Source organism: Sinohyriopsis cumingii, chromosome 7 (assembly GCF_028554795.1).
Source record: "Sinohyriopsis cumingii isolate HCF-2022 chromosome 7, ASM2855479v2, whole genome shotgun sequence".
Classification (NCBI taxonomy): domain Eukaryota; kingdom Metazoa; phylum Mollusca; class Bivalvia; order Unionida; family Unionidae; genus Sinohyriopsis; species Sinohyriopsis cumingii.
The window spans coordinates 37,805,397-37,832,708 of NC_142967.1; the positions used below are offsets into that span (position 1 = coordinate 37,805,397).

Sequence of the window (27,312 nt, forward strand, 5' to 3'; positions counted from 1 at the left end):
AATTATAGAATGTAGGCCACAAAAAACATGATCAGCAGATCACATTTGGCTTGTGGCAGTGTAGTTGGACCATTCTGCACTATAATATCATAGCTATTTAGGATTTGTTTCAAAAGTGTACCAGAATTGTCCTCTTTCTGTCTGTACCACTTATCCATGGAAAAGGGTGGGGTGCGTCTGTGTCCTTTGGACACATTTCTAGTTTGAGTTAGCAGTTTACATTCAGCACATTTGCACTGATTAATTAGGTTGTAATTTATATACATGGTGGTGCGCATGTTGAAACCTGATAATATTTATTCAGAACAAGTGTTCCAGAGTTTATAACAAAAAGTATGAAGAAACTGCCTACATTTTTAAGAATAAGACCATATATATAATAGCTAAATAGCATTTTCTCAACCTCTTATTTTAATAGGAAATCTGAAATGCAAGGTAGTTGCACATAGTGTAAGCCCCATCTGGCAAGGAGGGACAGAGAATGAAGAAGAGTATTTGAAAGAAGTGGTCCTAAAGAGTCTGGAGGAAACAGACAAAAAGAAGATGACAAGTATTGGAATTCCTGCAATTGGAACAGGGATATTTGGATGGCCCATGTCTGTGGCAACACTGGTTATTGTAAGAACAGTACAAGAATATTTCCAGGTAAGAAATATAGTCATTAAAGTAATACTCAAACCTCAGTTATTTCTGTTCAGAATGCACAACATAATAATACTTTCATTTAACAACTTGCATCATCCATGTTCAAATCAGGAAAGGTCAAATGAGAATATTTTTTTTAAATTTGATGAGATTTCATTTCCATTCAAGAGGATTTGTATTGATCCAGTTTTTAATCTGCAAAATGAAAATAATTGTTTCACTTCATTTTGTATTTATATTTAAATATGTCAAGGTGGGCAGAAGCCAACATTCAAACTAGCACATAAATTAATAGCAGTATAACATTGTTTACAGTTGCCCATGCACAGTATAAGCATATAACATGATTACTTTTTGAAGTCCCCCACATTTTCAAACAAAAATCTGTAGCATAGCATCCCCATTTCAGTTTTTTTCCATTAATCACACTTCTGTTTCTGCTTTATAAATTTAAAACTATTTCTGATAATAAATTAAACTTGGTATGAGTTAACAGCATCTTTAGAAAATATGTGTCTTATGTACTAGTATCACTTTGGGGTCTATATTTAAGGTCTAGGTCACAGGTTAATATTTTAAGTTTTCCATCAATTTTGCCTTCAGCTTCGTAATTTAAATCACTTTTGAGATTAAGGCATGAAATCATTGTTAGTTGATATGTTATGTTTCACATTGGAGGTCATATCTGAAATGTCAATGTCACTTTAACATCATCTGGAATGAGTGTTGTTTATCACATTAGAATTCCTATCTTTAAAGTCAGGGTCATGGTCCTATTGTATGTATTCCATCACACTTTCCCTCTTTTGCTCCTTTCTTGCATGTTACTTTCCACTATATAATTTTAGATCCGTTATAGAGGAAGGGCTGAAAATTGGTGCAGCTACAGTAATTGTCATCACTAAAAGTTGTGTCACATAGCACATTAGTGTCCTATCTTCAGCATCAAGGTCACAGGTCATTATTGTTAAATTTCAGTCAAATTTGACCTTCTCACTTAAGAGCTGTTTAGAATATTAAAAGGATTAAGCTTTTTAAATTTATATGTTGTCACTAGAATATGTGTTGTGCTGCATGGTTTGGTGGGATTGTCACCAAGGCCAAGTTCAAAGGTCAATATTTGAAGGTTTCATTGATTTCTGTTTATATGATAAAAGGCATTTGAGCTACAGGGATGAACCTTGGTATACTTATGCTTCTCAATTTGATGGCATCTCAGGTATTACAATGAGGGTTTTATCTTCAAGGTCAATTTGACTGATGAACCTTTTTACCACTTTTCTGCATTGTTTCCTATAGTGTAGTGCCATTTTGAGATAGTGATACCTGGTTATTTTCTATGTTTGTTTGATGACTTAACAGCTCTGTGTTAAAGGTCACAGTTGGATTTTGTTATTGTGAACTTTTGTGACCTCACCCTGAAGGCAGGGAACTAAATATTCATTGAATTTGCTTGTTAATTTTTATAAACCGTGTCACAATGGATTCACAGAAAACTACATTATCATATCAACACAATCCTCAGTAAAATATAGATCATTTGTGTGATACTGGCAGTGCATTTGGGGAAGGGGAGGCCATATGTCCTTCCAAGCCTTACGCATAAATGTTGCAACAGTTTGGTTTCCCCATTTCAACTCCAATTCCTAAGATTGTGTCAGTACTCGATTATTTTTCTTTAATTTTAAAACAAGATGTTATTGTAATGTGTGATAGCAATTGTTGGCCTAGAACTGAAGATTTTGAAACAGCATCTGAGCATAGTGTCTAAAAATAATGCAATTCAAAATACCTCTGTTTATTATCAGCAAAATAAAACATCCAAGCCTGAACTGGTGCTGCACTGCAAGTTTACATGGTATATAGATTGGGGAATAGGACATATTAGAAACAATTTAAACAACAATCATAGACAACATTAGTAACAGTTGTAAGCAGTTTTATTTTAGCTTATATTACTCCTATTAACAAATTATTGCATGGCAATATCATGCCAAGGAAATGGGAGCTAAGTGCCTTTTCCAAGAACACACCAAGGCTGCTGACTTGGGCAGGTATTACCTGTTTCCTTAACAGTCAAACACTCCGCAAACTGAGTAGATTTTACAAAAAGATGAGATGGGACAGTGTTATTCCAATTTGTAATTGTACAGTTGCTTGTTCTAATGTGTGTTTGTTGATTCCTCCATTACACTATCACAATTTTTTACCCTATTTCACTTACACTCATGAAAATTGATACTGATGCTACTTAAGCAGAGTATTTCAGACATACTTGTTGGTCAGTTAATACTAGACTCAGTGTATTTTGAATTAAATAGAAAAAGGAATAGTTGTATATCTCTTAATTCAGTTTTTTTTATATGAAATCCATGATAATTAGTGTCACACTTAAAAGGTTTCAGGTTTCCTCAAAATGTACTTTCTTAGTTCTGCAAATCTGAATTACATGAGCCATGTCATCGGTTCTCAATCTTGATTACACAGTTTGAAATTGTACTCTAATTTTGAATATAAGCACAATTACATCCTCCTTACTGCACTCGAAAGAAATAAGCATTAAATTCCATTGCATCTTTTTGATAATTGTAATTGAAAGACTTCGTATTTCCCCCACATTATGATTTCAAACATTCAATGACAGAAACAGAAAGACATTTGCAGATATCAACACGCCTCTGTCTCGCTTCTTCAATCCAATGTATTTCATGTGGAATGCCACATATAAATCCAGTCCATAATCATGAAATTTCATAGAATCGACAAAAATACCAAAATCTATTCATTCCAGATCAGATGGAAAAGTTGTTGCTATGTACATTCATTCAAAATATGACTCCAAATTTCAATTTGAACTGGACATGCCATTTTCTTTTGAAAGTTATGTCTAGTGCATGACTAAATTCAAATTTATCTGGGTGGAGTTATGTGCACATTAATAATGTTATTGTGTGATGATGAATCTGCGGTTGTGTATTTAGTTTGGAATATGGCATTCATTCAGTTACACTGTTTCTTGTAATGTATTTTTGTTTACATAATTAAGCCTTAGGGAGAATAAGAAAATGAGCATATAATAAAAAAGTTAATGCCTTTATATGGGAAAATATGAACTCGTTTTGTTGGATGGATATAGTGCACTCCCAAGTACGTGCAGTATTTCCATCCAAAAAACTCATTCATATTTTGCCATACAAATGCAGTAACCTATAATTAATTGGAATACCATTGGAATTCCATTGGAACTTTATATATTTGGACTTATGATAGAACTTTTAGATCTGTTTGGGATTTAATTCACAATACTGTAAGCCTTATTTTAAATTTTTGCTTGTATATTTGGGAAATAAATTATTTTTTGTTGTTGTAGTTGTTGTGGGGTTTAACACCATTTTTCAGCACAAGAAAGGCTATACATGGCGACCAGTATTAATGGTGGAGGAAGAACCCAGAAAATCCCCGGAAAGAACCACTGACCCACGAGAAGCTACTGGCAAGTTTTCTCACATACCCACATAGGCCGAACCTGCGACTCGAACCTATGCAGACAGAGGTGAGATGGCAGTGATCCGTTACGATGAGCACTTTAGACCACTCTGTCACTCAGGGCCCCAAATTATTTGCTGAATTTTGACAAACTTATTGAATTTTGCTCTAAATTTCTATTACTTGTTTAAGACCATAGAGTTAAAACACTTCTAGATGTGTACCAACTGAGTTGAACAGACTCAGACTGGAACCAATTAGCTTTTCCATTGCTCCTCTCTTCAAGCAAATCCAATGCTAGGTTCCCTCTGCCTGTTTGCCAACCTTTGTGACTAACTTCATGTTGCTAGGTCCTGTAATCCCAGTCACACTCCCAAGACACACCAAAAGGTCTGTGCTGCAAAGCTATAGCATCCTATTTCCACTGTAAATTCCAGGTCTTACATCAATTCTGCATCACATCACTGTATCTCAGTCTGATTCTACAACTTAAGGTGCCTTTGCTGCCATCCACTTTGTTCTATACCTCCACTGCTTCTTCTCTCATCATCTTATTTGCATTTTCTTTCAAAAATCATCATCTGTGTGACTTTAGTCACTTTGAACTTCTGTCACTGTTGATAGTGGTAATTGAAACTTGCTGCCGGTACTCTACAAGCTAAAACTATTGAAACTCATTCCTACTCCCATCCATCGTCACTTGTGCTAATTATATATGATTTATAGGTGACCAAATAGGTCCCAGTGAAAGAAGTATATTTCACTTATAAAATCAAAATAAGTTACTGTCATATGGTCCAGTTTCATGTCTTATCTTTCTTAAAGTCATAATGCCCTTGGGGAATGTGATAGTAAACTGAATTGAATTGAACTGTAGGAGTTGCTACCCCATAACATTCATTGTACATTGTACTAGATTGAGTTAATTAGTTACGAAAATATCATGAAATAGGAACATTATGTTCTGTTTGTTGTACTATTGTGTCTTACCTTTCTAAAAGTCATAAGAACTAGTGGACAGGATAGTAAGCTGAATTGAGTTGAACTGTATGAGTTGCTGCCCCTGACCATTCATTGTACATTGTGACTTGCATAAAGTAAATGGAAATCTAATGCATCACAAATAAAGTTGTTGTACTAAGTCCCCCTGGTGTACTTGTCTTTAGTAAAAATTCACAACAATCAAATGGTCAGTTTTAAATTTCCAACCCAATGCTGAATATGTATGTACAAAACAAGGTGAGAAAGAAAGGTTGAAAGGACTTTTTGCTGTTTTGGCCAGTTTTCATCAAAACTATACTGAATAGACATAATAATAAAATAATTCAAACGCAAATAAACCTTTCTTCTATCAACTCATTGTGGTTGCAAATGATGTACATGCATAATCGGTGTATAGTTTTGAGTGCAGTACAAGAATGCTCATTTTGGGACACAAAAACAGGTGCCTACGGCACTTGGGCAAAATGGAATTGTCAACTAGGATGAATTAATTGTAAGGGAAAAGTAAGAGGAAACAATTCCTACAATTAAATTCAGTTAAGATTACTATCCTATCCCTCAGCACATACATTCAATGCAATAGCATCTGACAGAATTAAACAACACATATTTTTTATATTAACAAGTAACTGTCATTTGCTCTGAATAGCTCCAAAGCATGTCTGAAAATGTAGTTCCTATAGATAGTCATATATGTGAAGGATTCAAAGGTAATAACAAACAGTGATGAGTAATTATAAAAAAGGATTTACCAAGCATAAAAATCATGATTATAATTAAAATTGTAACAGTTTAATTTTAGAAACTTTGTCTTCAGAGATTGGGTTTCCAGGATATATTATCAGACTAGGGAATCATTCAAACCCAAGGGGCATGTCCAGGACACGTTAAGTTGTCAATTTAATGATGAAAGGTTATGACACTATTAAATTTGGACTCTAATTCATACACATAAAATAACTTCTGAGAAGATGGATGCTTCCACAATTAAATCATTTTGGTAAATATAATGTGATCTTTAAGTACATATTATTTTGATAAATTTCACTTGAAGTCTACATCAGGTCTGTAAATATGTAGACTTCTATAAAGTATGGGAGATAGTTTTCTTATACATGTAATACTATATAAGCCTGCTCCTTGAAATGGTCAACTGTTATGCAAGGCAAGTGAGTAATATCAAGTCTAATTGAGCTTTTTTTTCCAACATATAAACATTGTTATGCTTTTTCTTTTGTTATACAAACTAACACAAATGCATTGATATTTATGTAATTTCAGGATCATAGCAAAAGTGTTGTCAAGAATGTCTCCTTATGTGACTTGGATGCAGAGCATGTAAAATCCTTTATAGATGCAGTTAAGAAGGTTTTTCCAAATGATGATGTGACTTTCCTTGTGCATCCAAGTCAAACTGCAGCAAAAGGATCCCCATCTTTGGGTAGAAGCTCAGGTAAAATGTGTTTAATCAGAAACAGATGAGTCAAACTCCTTTACAATGAGCATTTAAAAAAGTTTTAAAGTGCCCCTCAGGAACTTGGACTTTGTTTGGGTGCATTTAGAACTACCATCTAAGAAAGCCTCTATGCTGAGGCAAATGAATCATTACTTTATCTTTTCTTTGAGGGAATATGGTTTCTATAAAAAAATAAACTTTAGACATGCATTTTAAAGGCATTAGATGTGTTAATTTTATCTTTTTTTTATTCCCTTACAGAATGTTAACATATTTACCTTCAACATTTTCTTATACTTCATATTTACTAATTTGGGGGAAGTGTTTAACTTCCTAAAGTTGTATATGATTCTTTATTTTTAGAGTTTTTGAATTTTTGTTTTTAGTTGACACCATGTAGCCACTGTTGTGCTGATGTGCCTTTGAACACCACAACATACATACATGAATTCTTTATAAGCAAGAATAGGGCCAAGTAATTGGATAATAGTAAGAAGTGGGTCTAGAGATATCAAAAATTAAAATGTTTACAAAAGTTGCATTAAAGAGCTGCTTGTACTGTACATCACGTTATTATATCACTTTCATTTTCCTGATTCCCGTCCAAAGTGAATTTCATCCTCCAGTTAGCAATTGGAGATCTAGAACAATATACTTTTATCCCCTGTACAATGCCTTTTAGTCACTTCCATCATTTGGTACTCGGTATACCATTTATCTTTTCCTTTGACTCGGTTTCAGTTAACATAACTCTCTAGATGTTCAAGGAATTTTGCTATTTCAGGTGTATTTTGCCATAACTTTCAAGATTAATATCTTTTTCTGTGTGATAGTTGACCTTTTTTCTGTCCAGGTCTTATATTTCTTTTTACGTGTATCTGTTTCTAATTGTCATAGATTTTCCTGGGTTTTTTTTTTTTGCACCTGTTAAGTTAAGCAGCATTTTGATATTTGTATACACTTCATTGCTACTAATGTTTGGGTAGCATATATACTTGCTTATGAGTTGACTTGACTTCTTAGAGCTACAAAAATCCAGTATCTCTTTGACCCATATGTAGGTCATGGTTGTATTTTGCAAGTCAGATCCATATGTGTGAATGGGGTCCTTGTTGTCAGTGTGTCAAAGTTGCACTTTGGAAAACAAAAGCAAGCAAAATTAGATAGATAACTAGAACAACAAAACCAGTGTAAACTACAATTATATTATTGAATAGAATATGTCACAGAAGAATTGGCAAGCTAAAATTTGTTCTAATTACATCCAATAAGATCCACAGTGCATGACATTTTAAATCCTTTTATATGATAAATCCATGAAATTCAATTCAACCACATAATAGTATAAAAATATTCTGAATAATCTAATTAACAATATCCTGTAACATGTTAATTCCACACATGTTGCAAATATACAATGAAAATTAAGTCTAAATTATTTTCATTCACAGTATCCTATAATTTTGAAGGTCACTGTCTAATGACATCTGGTACAAAGTCCAACAATTAATCTTCATTGTCTGAAAAAGTTCTGAAATCCTCCATCAGTGTAAAATATCATCATCTAGTTATTGTAAATATTGTCTGATTTCATTTCCTCTTCTTCACTTTCATATACAAGTGCTTATGTTGAGACTGAGCTTGGGCACTGTAAGTAACACTTTGATCATACAGTCTGCAAAATATATTAATTGCTGCAACTGAACAGATATTAATTATGTGGCAAGATCATGGGAGTTCAAATAACCACCTTTTGTTACTTGGTACTGAGCATTATCAAACTTGCAGCTCAATCAAAGGGCTGTCAACTTGAAGACAAAGTGAGCACTGCATTTTTTTACAAGCCAAAGGGTTATCAGGCCATAGGCACTGGCAGAAATATCAAATGTGAATTAAATATAATTCTTGTAGAAATGAAAAATAAAGATTCAATAAAAGCTTTTACTGTATCATATTGTTAATACAGCCAAACACAAATATGCAAATGCAGGTTGTTAGGACTTGCAAGAAAATGGAAGCAATATACTTGCTAGTAAACAACATGGTAAACAACAATGAAGTACACTTCGCTTTTCATTGGATAGAATTTAATTTACATGTAATGATATAAATAACTCTGCACGGTCAATACAATTTTTGCATAATGAATACCATTATTAAATGGATAAACACAGTTGTCATGTTTACCCCGACCCAGAGTAGCCCAGTTGAAACATGTATAATCAAGGTAATTCTGACAGGCCATTGTTTGATGTTGAACATTGCCGAAGGCTAGCACTAATCCGTTGCGTAAGATTGTTGTGGCTAGAATAGAAGAACTGGACATCGGTGTTGCAAAGTCACAGACAGCCAATTATCACCTAGGTGTCGAAATGTTTCCAAGATCAAAAGAAATTGCCTGAAGAAGTGGGAGTGTCCTAACTTCTTTCCCCTGCAAACAGACAGACAGGTTGAACTGGCCGCTAAGACGATTGGACAGGGGCACAGCGCCACCCAATCAGAATCGAGATGGGGGGAGACCTTGATTTGGGTAGAATGATATCCCCGCGTTTTCCGGCAAAAGTTAGTTCGCTGAGAGAAATTACCCAGAGAAGAGGTTAGCGTAACTCCGAATAGCCATTCGTTATTGGCGGGAAAATCTTAGAGCAGGAAATTCTAAGTAGAGAGCTTCAAATAAGGAAGCTTTGAGGGACAGACCAGTTAAAGTTGGTCCCGTAGTCTCGGATAGAGAGACGGAGGAAAGGAGAAGAAGGTGAAGTTGAAGTCTGGGGGTGAAATTGGAGGAGGAGATAATAGAGAGGGAAAGGAGAAGAAAGGAGACGTTGAAGTCTGGGAGCGAAGTTGGAGGAGGAGATAGTAGAGAGGGAAACAGAGACAAGGAGGAGTTAGAGGAACGGAAAGAAGGAAGAATCAGTGGGAAGAAATAGATGAGTAGATGCAAGGACAGGGGGAAAATCGAACTCACACTGTAAATCACGGGATGAATTAGGCTGTCACTTGGTTGAGGAAAAGACGAGTGATTGGAAGTTATCGTTTTAAATTATCAAATTTATTAAATTGTTATTGATTGAATTTCATCTTCATGTTCTCTATAATTTAACTGTTGGCATTGCTGACTGGGGGCTCAGAGCTGTAAATCTATCTCGTCACTAATTTAACTTTCTAACCTAACGAGCCAGGGTGGAACTTTCATCATAATTTAATTAAATTATATTGGAAGAACCCCACCCCTATACGTCAAAACGCCACAACAGTGCACACCATATATGCATTTTTGAACAGTAATAGTGGTATGAATATGTAAAATTATTTGAATTGACTGGTTTTAAGTACTGCAGACGTCCTGAGTTTCCAACATTACCCTTAGATTTATCAAAATTGTTTTACGTCTCATTTATAAGATGACCCCTACTCTGCATGAATTGATTCACTTTCAGTAAACAACACTTGACTTATGAGCAAGCAAATGCAATAGGTAGTATCCTTTACAATTGTGTTTACTTCATTTGTTTGTTAGTGTAGGTTTCTTTCAGTCTTTTAGCATGCTCTTTTGACTTATGATGAAGAGCAGTGTCATCAACAGATGTCCATTTTGTACAATGTGGTCAGATTAAATCTGTGATCTGGCAGTGACTTTCACTCCTAAAGGTGCAAGAAGAATGGTGGTTCCTCCTTTTCATCTCCACTGGACCCCCTCTGATCCCAAGAGGGATTATTTGCATTGGTTCAAGAAGGTCACCAGCACCTGTGAGCAAGAGGTTTAGATTATTGGGCAAGTTGAGTTCCCTGGATAGGGATGCCTTGAGGCAATCTTCATAATCTGACTTGTCTTTGACTGAATACCAGGTTTAGACACTGGCCAAGTTAACAAATAACAATCACCATATGTCTGTCACTAATTATTAGTCACTGACTCAGATAATGGGCTCCTAATGCTGGTTATCTAGTACTAGTAAGTGGGCAGATCACCATGCACCAAGCTTAGTCTACAACTTATCAGGCATCATATTTCAGTCCTTGCCCAGCTACTTCCAAAATCTAATGATTTGCCAGTCCAATCAAGGTGTTGGGAACGACATCCTCTGGCATTTATTCCCTGACAGCAGCAAGGAAGCAACTTGACCCTTCTAGAAAAATGTATTGGGTCATTCAGTCCCTATGGGGATTTTGGGACTCCCACTACCAAGAGCAGAGACTGGAATGTCTCATTTTACCACTGTAGATGAGTTTTCCCACTGTGCAGTTGGTGGCAGAATGAGTTGGTGGTAGGCCATCCATGTTCACTCATCCAGCATTCTTATTGAAGGAGAAGGAAGATGGTTACCATTCAGGGCACAGTGCAGAAACTGACACATGGCAGGAGGCATCTAGAGGGTTAGTCATTCCAATTGCTGCAAGGTGCGTTCACAGATTGGCCATTCAAACCTCCTGCTGTAGACTTGTGCTTGTAGATATATATGGGGTTTTTAACCAGAAGTCACTTGGAAATATGGCACTTAAAAGTTGAACTCATGTTAAAATATCTTCTCATGTCAAACTCTTTCTGATGTTCTCCTTCAACCTTTTCGAGGAAAAGTCTGTGTCAGTGGCCAACTTACAGAGATTTCTGGAGGCTGTCAAGATAGTGAGATACTCAATCTTGATGATAATGGTACATTCAGCAGGACGTTTCCATCTCTGTATAGATACTGTCTTAGATATTTAAAAGGTTTTGATGGAAAACAGCAAGGATCTATTGAGGGTGGCTCCTTTTTTCTCAGCTTAGCCCCTAAAGTGGCCAGAAAAGATCTCAGGGGAACAACACCAATAATTGGCTGCAGTTCTAGGCCCAGCAAAACTGGCCAAAAGCATTATCAGCATTAGAATTCTATGTGCCTGCCACTTAAATATTTTAAGTAGGGGCTTACCAAACCCTTTTTCAAACTCCTTCCTTTCCTTCAGTCATTAAATGGGATGGCTGGCAGGGCAAGTGCAGACATTCTGTGGACTACTCCATCCTGCCTAAGGATGGGAGTTTGTCAGCCCATGACAGTCGCAGCCTCCACTGCCATGTCCCATATTTCCCGATGTCCCAGTAGGCACTATACCAAGCCTTTTATCAGTGGCATGGTCAGATGATGAATAGGTCCTCTCCACAGTAAAAGAGTGTCACCAGGTTTGCTTCCAGGTCTCTCCACCTCTATCAAAGACAACTATTTAGTTTCACTAGACCAAAATGGAACCCATAAATAAAAAGTTAAAACATCCTTTTAAGGAAGAGGACATTAGAGAGAGTGGTACATGCTCAATGTTGGGTATTCTATACTCAGATCTTCCTTGTTTTAGAAGGAAGAGGGAAAAATGTGATTAGCATTAAACTTTTCCCATTAAAAAAGTTTAATTGTAATGGTCACTTGAAGACGGACACCAGCCTCTGTCAGAAATACCATAACAGTCAATGACAGGACAGTTTCCATAAACCTCCAAGATTATTACCTTCATGTTCCCATCTTCTAATTCCACAGTACATTCATATAGTTTTGGCTGGACAAAGTGGTCATACAGTTTCAGACTTCTCTCCAGTAATGGGAGTAATAGTAGCTCACTTAAGATCATTAGGTCTCATCATGAAGTATTCAACTGGGTGAAACATACATTTCTCAGACATGCCTTAAATCTTAGACCTGACACTCTCTTGGAATGCTCTGACTCATCTAGGATTAATTCCCACCCTGCAGAAGTCAGATCTGACTCCTTTCAAACTTTAACTTACCTGGGGATTAATTTCCTCACAAATCAAAGTACAGTTCATGTCCAACACACCAGGATCACATAAATACTCTCCTTCAGAAAAGTGTGTTTGGGAAGTCTTCATGGTAAACTTATTTCTACTTCACTGACCTGCAGACATTAGATCCAATCATTTCAGCCTTAAGTAAGTTGCCAATAGGCCATCCTTTGCTTTGTAGGTGAGAAACCTACTGCTAACATATGGTCAGTTCACTCTAACAGCTAGTGATGAGGCTATCAGCCTCACTCTGGTTTGGTAATGTCAAAAAACTGTTAATAACAGGTAATCTAAAACTGCTATTAAATTTAAATTGGGGGGGGGGGTAAAGTTAGTTTTAATAATAATTGCCTGTTATTATTACCCAGCTTCATCCTCCCTTCCTACTTTGATGTTTTTCCAAGTCAGACAAAGATGATATTCCAGTAATGGAAGTAACTGATGCATCAAACTTGGAGTATGATTAATTTTATTCTGGTAGCCTCCAGTTATTAACTTGAATAGGAAATTTGCCTTAGGCTGAGGACTAGTGCTAGGAAGTGTCAAAGGAAAGTAATTATTACAGGTAAGAATTACATATTTAAAATTAGTTTTATCCCATCCTCCCCCACCCCCAATTTACAAAAATAAAAGAAATACTGTATACACTTTTATTACCTTCTTCTTGCAAAAGACTGACCTTGATAATAGGTTACTACATAAAATGAGTGACAGATATCTTAATGTAATTCCATTTTTATGCAGTGAAATACAATAAAAATTTGTGTGCTGTATTTACAAGCAGTCAGCCAGTAAACCTGCTTTGAATAATAAATTGCTTATGATTGGAAATGAAGTTCACTGTGTAAATTATCATGTGAATTTTACTGAATGAAATATGGTTGCAGATATAAATAATCATTCAGTTGACACATAAACTTATCAGAAAGCACAAAATGCTGTGTTGTTACTGTTTTACATTGCTTGTTGAATATTAGAAATATAAAGATGTCTGTGTTTTACTAAGAATAATTGTACAGTGGCCTGAAAATTGGGTGGGGTGGAGTGGACATGTCATGTTGAGAAAAGGTGGTCAAAAGTAAATAGGATAATCACTGGGACAACTATATTTCCTGAATTGTCCCCAGTGTGCAGAACATTATGGATGATAATAAGAATAAGCATAGACTAGTCAATCAATTATTAGCTGGAAATGTAAAGAAAAGATCAATATTCCATCACTAAATATGAATTGTTCAAGTATCCTGTAAAAATGGAAAATATATTAAAGGACTTTTTGGTGAATGTTGCCACAAAGCTTAAATAATCTAATTTTGTATCAGATCAACCTCAAATTTGAAAGATTTTGAGCTGACTGGTTATCAGTAGATAATGCATTTGAATCCAAAAAATAAGTATAAAAAAATGTGCAAAATATATATCCAATGTGGCTCTCACAGTGACCATCCTGAAAACGTTGACACTACACCCCCTAAATGGATGGTCAAATTAACATGGACTTTCATAAAAGTACTTCTAGCAATGCCTACTTGGTCCTAAATTAAAATGGCACCAGTCTGACATTACAGCAGCTGATTTGAAAACCATGTAATGTTTGAACGTATCAACGATACTTTCAACTCATAGCCTTTAAAAGTTGGAAATGATCTACTCTTGAATTCCTGGAAACTATCGTCCACCAGTAGTCCATTCAAGAAACTGTTAGTTACATTGATTCTAGTATGACAGAATGACAGTAATATATCATGGTGGGGAGGTTGGGATTCATGTTTTTGCTTTCAAGTAAAGAAAAATAAAAGTACCATTTGTGAGAGGATTCATGTTTTGGGAAACACATAATTTTTTTCCTTTATCTAATTGGCAAATGTCTTTTGTTTTAGGAGGATCATTGAGTAGTTCATCATCTGATTCCAAGAGTGGCACTTTGGCTTACAGGATTGAAGTGGTAAAGGGAGAAATGGCTCATCAACAGGTATTGGTACTGTTTGATTGAAATTAAGCAGCAACTTCATAAATTATAATGAATTTAGATTTAATGAATTCCTTGACTAAATGAAGCCCTTAATTTACCACAAATGAATATATTAGTATCTGCTATTTTATATTCATAAATTAATGATAGTTTAACATCTTTATGTTATATAATTTATCTTGTATAGATTAATTTTCACATTTATTTGGAAGGCCTCTTCCTAAATTTCTTATTCAGATATGTTACCCAATCATAATACGTTAGGAGAACTACTTCTACTATCTCTCAAATCCAGCCCTCCAAGGCTAAAACATTTTAGATACAAGGCCAAAAGTTATCTGCCCACCTAGGTGACAGAGTGATCTCCTCTTGATACTGGAATTGGCATCAAATTCCGTGAAATTGTCAGTTACTACTTCTGCTTTTGCCAATTAGCATGCTCTCTACAGAAAGAGGCCTCATAAAATCCACAAAAACAGTTTGGAAATTTTCTGAACTGAATTAATGTAATGGTAGATTACTTGCCTAAACGGAGCAGTCCAGCTCCTAGAGTATTCCTTTACCTGCCGAGTTTTGCTCATGGTGACAGCAAACATGTTAGTCCTAGGTTGTTCTCTTGGGCTCACATAACAATGATTCTGAGGTTCAAATGGAGGCTGAACTTTGACCATTGTACTATCTTTAACAATGTACACAATATACGGCTGCATCTCGAAGGCAGGGAAATCACTCTGGATTCATGTCAGGGTTACCTCTGCAAGTACAACCACTGCCAATCACAGTCAGTATGGATGCAAACACAGAGGACTGAGGGAGTAAGTCTCCTACCATTTCCGGATGCCGTAGGATTGTGGCCTCCCTTGGGATCATTATTTCCACACCAGCATTCTCAAGACGTTTAAGTTTAACATGTCCCAAGCAGGCTAATGTACTGCTAGACTCAGTTTTAACAAGATAAATCGTTATCACTCATGGCTTTCATTGCTACAAACAGGCTACCATTCATGGTTATTCAGATATTGGTAATAATTCCTGTTTACTCTTGACACTTCATCTCAAGGTCATCTTCAGGACCCAGTGGGAACTCTGCAAGGGTATTTCATGAAGACTGAGCAAAAAGAGGGGAAGGATGATATATTAACATAGTCACTTTCATACTGAATAAAGTGGGCTATCCGTTCTGCATATCAGACTAAACCCACATCAATGAATTTGCATATATCTGCTCACAAAGTTAGGATAGTCACCACAAACACTGCATATGTGTGAAACTGTAATTATCCATGCTGTGTGATGAAGATCTGAGTACACCTCTCCAATTTTTATCAGAGATCTTTCATTCTCAAAGGCTAAACTTGATTTGGAGGATCCCTTAACCATGGTCCAAAAGGTTACCTATCCAGGTCATTTGACAGCTTCATAAAGATGACAGCTTCAAAGATATGTGACTTCATGACTTCCACTGGATTTGTTGAAGGGAAAATTATTTCCCTATCAAAGCTGCTCCCTGACATTTGGAGTCTATTTCCAGCCAGGGGATTGGAGATGGTCTTTCCTGGGTAAGGGGATGTGTCTCCCTCATCCTCTTACCTATTCTCCTAAGGTATTATGATCAGGTAATGTATTTGAAGAAGAAACGGATTTTATTTCTAGGACAAAATGTTTCTTTGATATTAGTTGCCCAATCATAATACACATGCAACCTACCAGCCTCCCTGCAGTTACACCCATGTAGATACTGTGCCTTCCACACCAGTAGTAACTGACAAATTCATGTAATTTGGTGCCAGTCCAGGTATCAAGGGAAGATCACTCTAACTGCCATCTATGTGGGCAAAGTAACTTTGCCTCTTTAGCTAAAAAGTATTATCCTGGGATGGCTGGATTTGCAAGGTATTATGACAGGGTTAGTATACTGATGAAACATATTTTACTGGAAAAAATTGTTTTTTTTGTGCAGTTCAGTTTAACTTTTTTGATCTTTACAGTTGGTTGGTATGACATAGTCACTTTTGTATGCTGAGATGCTGCAAAAGGATACAATAGTATAACATACATTCATTCAGTTAATACTGTACCCTATGTAATGGACATTTTCCAACAAAGGCTGTATTTTCAGGTTGTTTTAATTAAAATCAGAGGTGAATTATTGTGTTAGATCCTTAAATTTATAACATGTAGAAGCCTAGAATTCATGAATATTAGTAACTGGCAAGTAATAGTAAAATTTGCAGCATTTCAATTTAACAAATACACATGTATCGGTTATAATGCTAGTGTTACTAGCATCAGTAACTGATTCTACTTTTTCACCTCTGCTGCCGATTTTGTTGCTGTTACTATGTACATGATAGTCCCCTTTTTACAATGCACCCATACATGTATATAATAACTTTGAAAAGGACAAAGTGCTAAAAATGAATTTTATTAGGTGAAGAATAGAGTAGCCTTTCATCAGAGGGTGTCTTTTCTTGAGAGAAATCTTGTAAGAGGAGAATGACTTTAGCACAACCAATACCGGTGACCCTATATAATACTCCTCCTCCTTCTGCTTCTCTTTCAGTTCATACAGTAATACCAGTGTAATGGACAATTATACAGATCCCATGATGTTTATGATAGCTGAACTTGCATGTAAAAAAAAAGATGATTTTTGTTATTTTAAATGATAAGGAAGTGTACATTTACTTTAAATTCCAAATGTATGAGCTATTTATCAGCGCTCATGATTGAACATTCTTGCATTTAATGTTGTCTTGTGTTCTTTTCCATCTCTATTAACCTGTTCTTTGTCTTTGTATCAAGGTATATAGTATTCTGGTAGACTTGTCTGTTTTATCAGCATTTTCAACCAATTATTAGTTATATATGCTGTGCAAAATGGGAGCTAAGTGTCTTTCACAAGAAGACACCAAAACAGCTTACCTTAGCTGGCATGAGCGGGTCTTTAAATTGTGACCCCTGTTAGATATGAACAAACATGTAGAGTGGTATATGATACCGAATTTGATGTCATGAAAAAGGTGTTAATATCCAAAGGAAATGTTAGAATTAAATTGTATTAGGCAAGAGGTCATTGATGGTAATGTTGCCAAGAAAGCATAACAATATACATTTAATATCATGCAGACATCCTCAGAACCAAAATAAAAATAAATTATCAGACTATTTTTTGCCATGTCTGGGATGTTATAATCATGTTAACACATGTCCCAATTAGTTTTACATTAATCTCTCAAGTTCTTTTGACATAGTATGGAGAATCCATTTTATTTTACCTAATTCATGATGCAAGTCATAAAAGAAGTACCAATAGGATTTCCAACAGCTTTCCAAATTTTGTAAATTGATTTGGTATCACAATGTTATATCTTGGAATCTTGTGGAATATTTTCAGGAACTGGACAAATAGTTGACATTGCCTGCATCAAGCTTTACTTATTGTATGACTTCTTATCGCGGTCCATTTATGACAGCTTGATGTCATACAGAGCACATTTTGTTGATTGGCAGAAGAAAGGGATATATGTCTATGTTCAACATTTACATGTGTGTAAACAGTAATTTCTATAGAGAAATTTTGTTCATAAAGAAGAAAATAGTATAAATAGTTATAATTTGGTGAAAGACTTTAATTTACTTGGTAGTTTGTATCAAATTCATGTGGAAACAGTTCAAGTAGCATAGCTGATTTTCAAGAACTTTAGATTTTTCAGCTGTGTTCATGTGCATGACCAGTTTCCATTTGTTTGCATTAATGTGTATAAATAATACTTCATGAAATTGGATTGAGTATGATTTCATAACAGTCATTGTTTCAGGAAAGACAAAACAGTTTTCACTTGCAATCAAAGCAAGTCAAAATATCCATATTTAAAAATGTAACATTGTTGATTCACATCAGAAGATTTCATTTTTTTAAAACCTATTGACAATTAGTTGATAGAACAAAGCCATCAGTGTTGAACCATGATACTTTTTGTTCTGTTATTAAATACTGATGCCACGATTTTATTGCACATTACAGTGAAATTTCAGCTTGTTCTTGAGCAAACATCTGACTAACAATTTGGGAACTTTAAGTTCACTACAAATTTTGGAACTTGTTTCTATATCCAGAACAATACACCACTCCCTCGATAACTCGCACACATAGGGGTCCAGAAACATCAACCGCACTATAAGTGAGGCGCGAGTTATCGAGGGACCTATAAAATAAGCCCAAAACCAATAAAGTGATTGACGACATAACGAAGAAATGGGGGGGGGGGTAGGCAGATTATACTGTTGAAAACTCACTTTATAATCGTTCTGAGATTAGCTGTTAATAAATATCTCTTCATGACGGTGTACTTTATTATTTCCTCATAGGACAACATTAATTTCAGGATAAATTACAGTATATTGAGGTGATCATCGAAAACATTATTCCACGTGGTTTCTGTTCGCTTAACATGTGTACCACTTCACACATTGTGTACTACGTCACTAATTTTTATGTTGAATTGGATACATTCTAGTTTTATTGTTTGATCCAAATTAAACGTTTTTTTATATACAAAAGATCGACTCTTTTCGAGAAACAGTGTCGATTGAATGATAGATAGATAGCTTTGAATGTGATAGAAGTAAAATGGAAAAAAAAAAAAACAAGGGTTAATCAGAACTAACATATTTAATTGGTCTACAAATTTAAAACAACGTAAATTAGAACAAATTAATACTTGCCGTTTGTGCCACGCTTGACAAATATCAATTCACTTTTTGAAAAAATCAGTTTTTTTTTGTGTGTTACTCCTTGGTTTCTCTGCCACCGAGCAAAATCCCTCAGATTTCTCAACTGCATGAGCTTTACGTAGTCAACATTTTGGGTCTCCAGTCACCTTATGGCAATATCAAAATATTTGATTGCTTCCATTGCAGAGGGGTGGGGGGTGCAACATCTGCATCTGCATCACTTTCAACACTTGTGTTACTCCATTTAGAATCGTCTTCTGCTGCAAATTTGTTCGCAATAGAAATAATTATAGTTTCATCTGACATGTATTCGGCTGTGGGGCAATCAATGTCAGCACAAATCCACTCCTCCATATCATCAAGAGAAATGCCCATCTCAGGACCATGAGTCTGTACGAATTTCTCCCAAACAGCCTCGGCATTAATGACATCAGTTTCACTGAAATATTCGAAGTCACTATCATCGTCGTTGTCTCTGTTACTGTTTTGCTTTACGTCAAAGGCAGCTCCAAGACCATTAATCCAGCACCCGAGGTCTTTTGTAATCGATTTTTTTTTTTTATGCAACAAACACTTCCCCAAGTTGTTGATCAAAACAAATCTGGCATGTACATGTAATTAGGTTCTCACAGAAGTACTCATGGGTTTCGATGTGACGGTCAATTGACTCTTTTCATGTTTTCAATGAACAGAATATGTTGTGATTATAATGTTTACACTGAAACGGAATTAAAGGATTAGAACGTGACTTTCACACAGGAAGACATTTAATTGGTGTTTATTTCATTCTCTGTTGCCACCTGTTAGCATTTACCAGAAGTTTTCGTTGATCGCTATTTCACCAGACTGTTTATTTACAGTATACTGACAACTATTTATCATAAAAACTTACATAATATATGATATCTTTAAACAGAGGTCTGGCTAGGATTTTAAAACTGGGTCTTTCTGCCTCTGAATTCAATCACTAAATATCAGTACATTTTCTCACTCGGCCGCTAGTCAGAGCCTTAAAACTAGCTGCCTAGCTGTTGCATCATGTTCTTTTTTTTTTTTTAATGTACTCTTATAAAATGGCAACAGTACATCAAAGAGTCTTTCAGTCACTCAATTCAGTCATTGTAAATATCAGCACAGTTAACTATCAACACATTTTCCCACAAAGCAAGTGGCTGAAACAGGACCGGCAAATCTTTGAATTTTCCTGCGCACCTATTACATGCATACGGAGGACTCCCGCCTCAGTGTTTTTCTGCGTCCCAGATCAAAAATTGGCTTCCAAATACGCGTAATTAAGCATTTTCGAGATCTCTGAAATTAATTCTTCTTTAGAACTTGCAAATTTCAAAATATGGATTATATTTTTACGGGCATTAATCACCATTTTCGATGATAAAATGAGCAATGCATCAAGGTTTAATTTATCAATTCTTATCATAATATTTTCATGTTCAGCATATTTTAAAGATATTTTAAATACATTTTCTCTGGAAAAAATCGGGAGCCAAGACGGACACCGCGTTATAAGCGGGATTGCGAGTTATCCGGGCGCGAGTTATCAAGGAAGCGTTGTGTCTGTAAAATGAAGCTATCATGCACAGAGTACTCCATTGCTTGATTCTCCTTGATCATATTTGCAAAGTAGTAGGATAAAGCACCGATTAATGATCATCAGTAATACTAGATAATTTAATTTACATTATAATATTTATAACATTATGCCACTGGTCAATTGAAATGAATTGACCTGACACACTGTCTTATGTGGGTAAAATATGCATGATTTTAAACAGTTTTTGGATTGTTTTTCCAACCCTTTAATTTTTATTTGATAGAAAAGACACAATTAACATGATAATATAAATCAGGGGAACTTTTATTTGTTTGTAACCCTATAACAAACACTTCCACAAGTCCGAGATAAACTCTTTCTTTCTCTCTCTCTCTCTCTCTCTCTCTCTCTCTCTTAGTAATACTGACAATAGGGGGTTGGTATCAGAACAAGTCATAAAATAAAATGCATATTGAAGCAGAACAGAGGATCATGCTTCACATAACCTTTACTGCAAATTGGGGATATTCTCATCAAGTTTGTGTCTCCAGTTTGTGGGTGTGTATTTTCACTCATCGTGCTGTGTCACATTCATACACACAAACACACAGACAAGTCACTTACAGGTATTCTAGTCTTGGTAGCAAAGTTTCGTGAACTTGGAAGTCTAGTTTTAAACTTTTTTAAAACAAAAATGGCAATGCACATAAACTTACAGTTTGCTTATACTTAACTGATGAAAAAAAATTTTTATGGGTCACTTTTGCTTTATTTTAGTGAAAATAGTCCTTTGCACAAATGGCTTTTGCCACATATAAATAACTTACATGTAACTTATAAATGAAATGTAGATATAACATGGATAAATATATTTTCACTTACATCATATATGTACTTGATGAAACACTTTATCCAGGTCCATGCCATATCATACAGTATTCATTCCTGGCTCAGAGCTCAAGGTCATTAGTAAGAAGTGAAAATTCAGAGCATGAGCATAGTTATCCCAGTATCAGGCAATGCCTCTGGTCCTTTCTGCCAGTGCATATCTCTTATCTCCCACACATTTATCCCAGTATCAGGCAGTGCCTCTGATCCTTTCTGCCCATGCATATCTCTTATCTCCCACACATTTATCCCAGTATCAGCAGTGCCTCTGGTCCTTTCTGCCAGTGCATATCTCTTATCTCCCACACATTTATCCCAGTATCAGGCAGTGCCTCTGATCCTTTCTGCCCATGCACATCTCTTATCTCCCACACATTTATCCCAGTATCAGGCAGTGCCTCTGGTCCTTTCTGCCCGTGCATATCTCTTATCTCCCACACATTTATCCCAGTACCAGCAGTGCCTCTGGTCTTTTCTGCCAGTGCATATCTCTTTTCTCCCACACATTTATCCCAGTATCAGGCAGTGCCTCTGGTCCTTTCTGCCAGTGCATATCTCTTATCTCCCACACATTTATCCCAGTATCAGGCAGTGCCTCTGATCCTTTCTGCCAGTGCATATCTCTTTTCTCCCACACATTTATCCCAGTATCAGCAGTGCCTCTGGTCCTTTCCGCCAGTGCATATCTCTTATCTCTCACACATTTATCCCAGTATCAGCAGTGCCTCTGGTCCTTTCTGCCCGTGCATATCTCTTTTCTCCCATACATTTATCCCTGTATCAGGCAGTGCCTCTGGTCCTTTCTGCCAGTGCATATCTCTTATCTCCCACACATTTATCCCAGTATCAGGCAGTGCCTCTGGTCCTTTCTGCCAGTGCATATCTCTTATCTCCCACACATTTATCCCAGTATCAGCAGTGCCTCTGGTCCTTTCCGCCAGTGCATATCTCTTATCTCCCAAAGTAAAATGTAAAAAAAATGGCACATGATACTCCAATCTTCTGATTAATGTTTTAATACTTATTTATACCATTTATTCATTTATCTGTATTGCTTGTTTTTTTATTGAATCATGCTTGATGACTTAGTTAAATTTATAAAGTATATAATATTTGTGGATCTGGACTCCATTTCACTAAACAGCTCAACATGTCAGATTTTCTTCCTAAATTATTACTTACAATTCAGAAAGACAACTTGCAATGTGAACTCAGAAGATATGGAGAATTCAGTTTAAGTAATAATATTATAAACTGAAAAATAAATTTGTTTTGTTCAAGTCTGAGGAAAATTGTAGGAATTACACATTTATATAATTTTTTCCTTAAATTCAAGATTAAAACTATTCTTTCCATTACATGTATCTTACTGAATCACAATACCATCAAAAGTATTATAAGCACAATGATATAAAATCTCACTTTGTGACAAAAATTAACAAACTAATAGAACCTGGGGTCTTGGTCCAGCCTCATCTTGTAACTGATCTGTTTTTCTTGGCCCAACATGATTAGCATCAACAAAGGATTTGGTCATGATAATACAGTTCTGTAACAATTTTCACCCTCTAGATCAGAAACAAGTTGCTTTGAATTTAAATATGTTAAAGTTCATTTTTTTTCTTCTTCTGCAAATTCATATTTTGTGCACAAAGTCTTAATAATTGGTTTCATGTGTTTATAAAAGTGCATGTTTCCTGTCTATAAGTCTTACCTGTATTTTTGTCAAGGACATATTCAGCATCAGCATGATCCCAAATGTTTTCCCAGGTCTCTATTTGAGTATTCATGCAAACTATTTACATTGTGTTAATGTCACTTCTCCACTGTAACACATAGCAGGAAATCCATTTCCTGCACTTGTCATAATGGATTTTGCACAGGGCATGCATCTTTATAAAGGTTTGAGTCAGCATTAAAAACACTTATAAGCAAAAATGCAAAGCACTCAAATGATTGGGGCACAGAAGAGACTAAAAGGTTTTTCCCATTTTTGGGAAAAAATCTGCTGCCACTACCACAGTAAAAATTCTATGGTTCTGGTCAGGTCTGTTGGTAAGCAAACAACTTCTTAATTTATGATTTTCATGTATGAGGAATGGTATTTTTTGTGTTTAGATGATGAAACTGTTTGTTTTTTTGCTTTGGATCATATGTAAGAAAATAAGAGAGTTGAAAACATTTGTTAATAAGATTTTTCCCTAAATTTAAGGCTGATGTTTTGGTAAATACAACATCCAACAAATTGAACTTGAGGCAGGGTGCAGTGTCTGCTTCCCTGCTTGCAATTGGAGGACAACAGCTTCAGGAGGAATGCACAAAAAAATATCCAGATGGTATTAATCCTGGAGATGTTGCTGTCACTGGTGCAGGAGAGCTTCGCTGTGCATGCATTTTCCATGGCTGCCTTCCTGAATGGAAAGATGATGGCTCTACTCTTTCAGTTAGTATTTACATTTTCATCTGTCCATGTAAAGTCAGGTGTATTATATTAAAGTGTTGCCTCTCCATCTATTAGCATTTTGCTGTGTAGCTCATAATTTAACTTTGCATATCTTAGAGAGATTTAATGTAAACTTTGTGTATGATGATTGGATCGTGTCTTGCAAACCAAAGCCAAGTCCCCAAGGTCACGGCAGGGAAACTGGCTTGAATCATTATCTGGGTTTTAACTTTCAAAATGCAGAGGATATTTTGATTAGTCAGCAGAATTTTAACCATTTTACCTTTATTGGACATGTTTTATATATATATATATATATATATATATATATATATATATATATATATATATATATATATATATATGTTTAAGATTGAAATCTGATTTTTTTATTTAATGTAGAATTTTTTTCATAGAAGATTTTTTTGGTATGTTTTAAAATCTTTGTAGAACTCATTCATTGTCAAGTCATTGCTCTGTCTTTCCCTATACAGTGTGGGCTCATACAGGGTTATTCCTGTTCCCACATATATGGTGGACTGAAGATGCCACACATTCAATCCTTTTGTAATACTCTTAATTAAGATCATGTGGATAAAAAGTTAATTGATCCATTAAACTATTCACCATGGAAACTTCTTATAGACTGACTTGATGAGTCATGAGGGGAGAAAGAAGGTCTCCACACAGTTTCACAGAAGTTGAAAAGATTTTGGAAAGCTGTGTTTTTTGCATGTTCAGTATAGGATGATTATCCCACCCAAAGAAGTTGTATCAGTGCCACTCTGATATAATAAATATGTCAAGATAAATGGCAATACAGTCTTACTGAAGAAATGGCATGGAAAATCTATATTTTTTTATTGATGACATCATTAAGGAAGATGGCATGTTCCTTGCATGCAGTGAGTTCATATAAAAATTTAATACAGTACTACCCACTTATGTCAACATCACTTATGTCAACATGCTGTCTGTATCAACAAAAATACAAAGTCTCAGTCCCATGGCCTATTATTACTACCAAATATGTGTATGTTAATGTTGAGATAAAAAAATAACTACATGTTGACAGAAGCCCTTGGTCCCAACTTGAACAAGTTCTTTGTTTTCTTATCGTTCATCTCCACAAGCCAGCAGTTATTTGATGTTGCCCCCAGCCTTTAATTCTGCCATCAAAGAGGTCATATGTTTGGTCTTCTGAAATTTTTTTTCCTTCGGCAACTTCAATAAATAGCATGTAAACCCATCGTAAACACAAGCCAGCTAAAATCTTTTATAAAACATTGCACCCTTTCTCAAAACAAGTCCGTTACAATCTTTTAAAAAAAAACGAAGCACCTGTCATGAAAACAAACAAGCTAAATTCTTTTATAAATACAACACAACCTTCGTTAAGCCAGTACCAAATTTGTTTAAAGACAGTGAAATCAGATCGATTGTTGCATGATGTTATCGGAGGTTGGAACAAACTAATTGTGCCATGCAAATAAAGAAGCGACTTTATGCTTATGATGGCTAATAGTGACAGCTTAAAATGCAAATTAAACTTCCAATCTCTTGAAACTAGATTTCTTGCTGTGACGAAAATCGATGGTGGGGCATCTCACAAAGATGATTGTCTGAAAAATATTCAGTGAAACACCATGCTCTTTAACACATTTAATTTGTTTGAATATGTTATAGATAATCTTAATTACATGCATTGCTCTATTATTGAATTGTTAGTGTTTTACAAAAGTACAAGTTTTATGCTTAATTAATACAAAACTTGGTGATATTTTTTTATTTCCCTTGGAGTAACCTCAAACGTAAGGTGTCAATATACAAGTGTTTTTCAAACTGGTTTCGTCTTTTGTCTTCATTTAATTAAATTTTCAATTGTTTATTTTCTCAAAGTGTAGATCTTATGCACTAATGGAAAGTTATCCCCTACTGACTACTTTCATGTACATATATATGCTAAATTTATATTTTTTCATCCCGCCCCCACTATAACACTTATCTCAACAGCCATTTATGTCGATATTATTACCCTAGGCCTGAGGATGTCGAGATACATGGGTAGTACTGTATCATTACTTTTGTAGAATTTAATGGTGTTCTTTGCACAATATTAGGAACTTGGAAAAATATTTTTGTGTTACCTCTAGGGACCTAAACTTAAGTAACAAGACAAGGTAAACACATCAAGCATTCATGTTTCCAAAACAAATATATTTCCCTAATATATACAATCAAACAAAGTGAAAGAATTAAAAATAACTTACAGTGTTTGAATTCCTAGAGTATCCTAAATTATTACTATCAATTTCACACTAATCTAAAAACTATTCAAAGGTATTCCGAATGAAGGTTTTAAAGTATTTATGTCCTAACTTGCTAGCACCACTGAAGAATCACAGATCTAAATCCAAATGATTTTACTTCAACATAATCCCATGAAAGTAGAATATCACTGAAGTCCTTGAAAATTTCAAATAATCTGATAGAATTATTTAAATATTCAGTCCTTGAATAATTTCACATAATCCAATAAGTATTGACTGTTTAAATGTTTTCCACTCTGCTATTCCAACAAACAATTATTAATAAACTATGATTTCCCCTCTCTCTTACAAAGCTGGCACAAACTGACAAATAATATATGTGGTGCTTACATTCTCTTATATAGTCTCTACATGCATACCAAATCAACAAAATCTGAATCACTAAAATATTTGTGAACATTAAATGTTATTATATGGAATAACTCAGCAGTCTTGGTCTGATCTCAAAACATTGAGCCAATAAACAGTTAGGGCATGCATGATACTTCTCCAGGACAAATGCACTCCTAGTTTCATGTGATGTTTTGATGATCTCCATTCAAACTCAGTGCTTGGCATACTTGACAAAAATAGTTGTTGACTTGACCTAGGCAATTGGCCTCAATTTCTGAATGAAAATCTCACAACATATTGTACATGTACTTTACTATAGCATCAGCCAACCACTGAATTATAGAAATAAAATATAAATGTCATAAACCCAAATGACTTAAATAAAACTATATTATAATTTAATAGGTGATACAGATATCTGTCACAATTAGCTAAGAATGAAATTAGTATCTCCAATACATAAAAATATAAATCTTCTCACTAAGCAGGATAAAATTGCGAAGTCATCTAATTCGTTCTATATGTGGAAAAGAAAATGATTTCCAGTTTAAACATGTCAAATGGTAGCTGAATGGGACTCAATTTACACAAAGTTTGGGAATCAGTATTTTTCCTTCCCTTCTCTACTTCTTAGGATACAGGACTTAAGAGTTTTTAATACAAAGATCTCCATTGATTCTCTAAACTAATATTAGATATTT

At 35.2% G+C, this 27,312-nt stretch overlaps 2 protein-coding genes across 2 annotated transcripts in view; one reads left to right on the top strand and one right to left on the bottom strand.

Moving 5' to 3' along the window:
- LOC149795044 (protein mono-ADP-ribosyltransferase PARP14-like) overlaps window positions 1-27,312 on the top strand; it is a 155,550-nt gene that overhangs the window by 44,368 nt on the left and 83,870 nt on the right. Inside the window, exons 8-11 of the mRNA XM_089964724.1 lie at window positions 419-645; window positions 6,415-6,586; window positions 14,237-14,328; window positions 23,718-23,948. Coding sequence (XP_089820850.1) covers window positions 419-645; window positions 6,415-6,586; window positions 14,237-14,328; window positions 23,718-23,948 — 722 coding nt within the window. The remainder of the gene's footprint in view (window positions 1-418; window positions 646-6,414; window positions 6,587-14,236; window positions 14,329-23,717; window positions 23,949-27,312) is intronic.
- On the bottom strand, window positions 21,380-23,298 carry LOC149795045 (uncharacterized). Its single transcript, XM_089964725.1, has 2 exons — window positions 23,220-23,298; window positions 21,380-22,460 (listed from the first exon to the last, which is right to left on the bottom strand). Exons 1-2 carry the CDS (start codon window positions 23,293-23,295, stop codon window positions 22,210-22,212), a joined length of 327 nt encoding a protein of 108 aa, XP_089820851.1. The 5' UTR covers window positions 23,296-23,298; the 3' UTR covers window positions 21,380-22,209.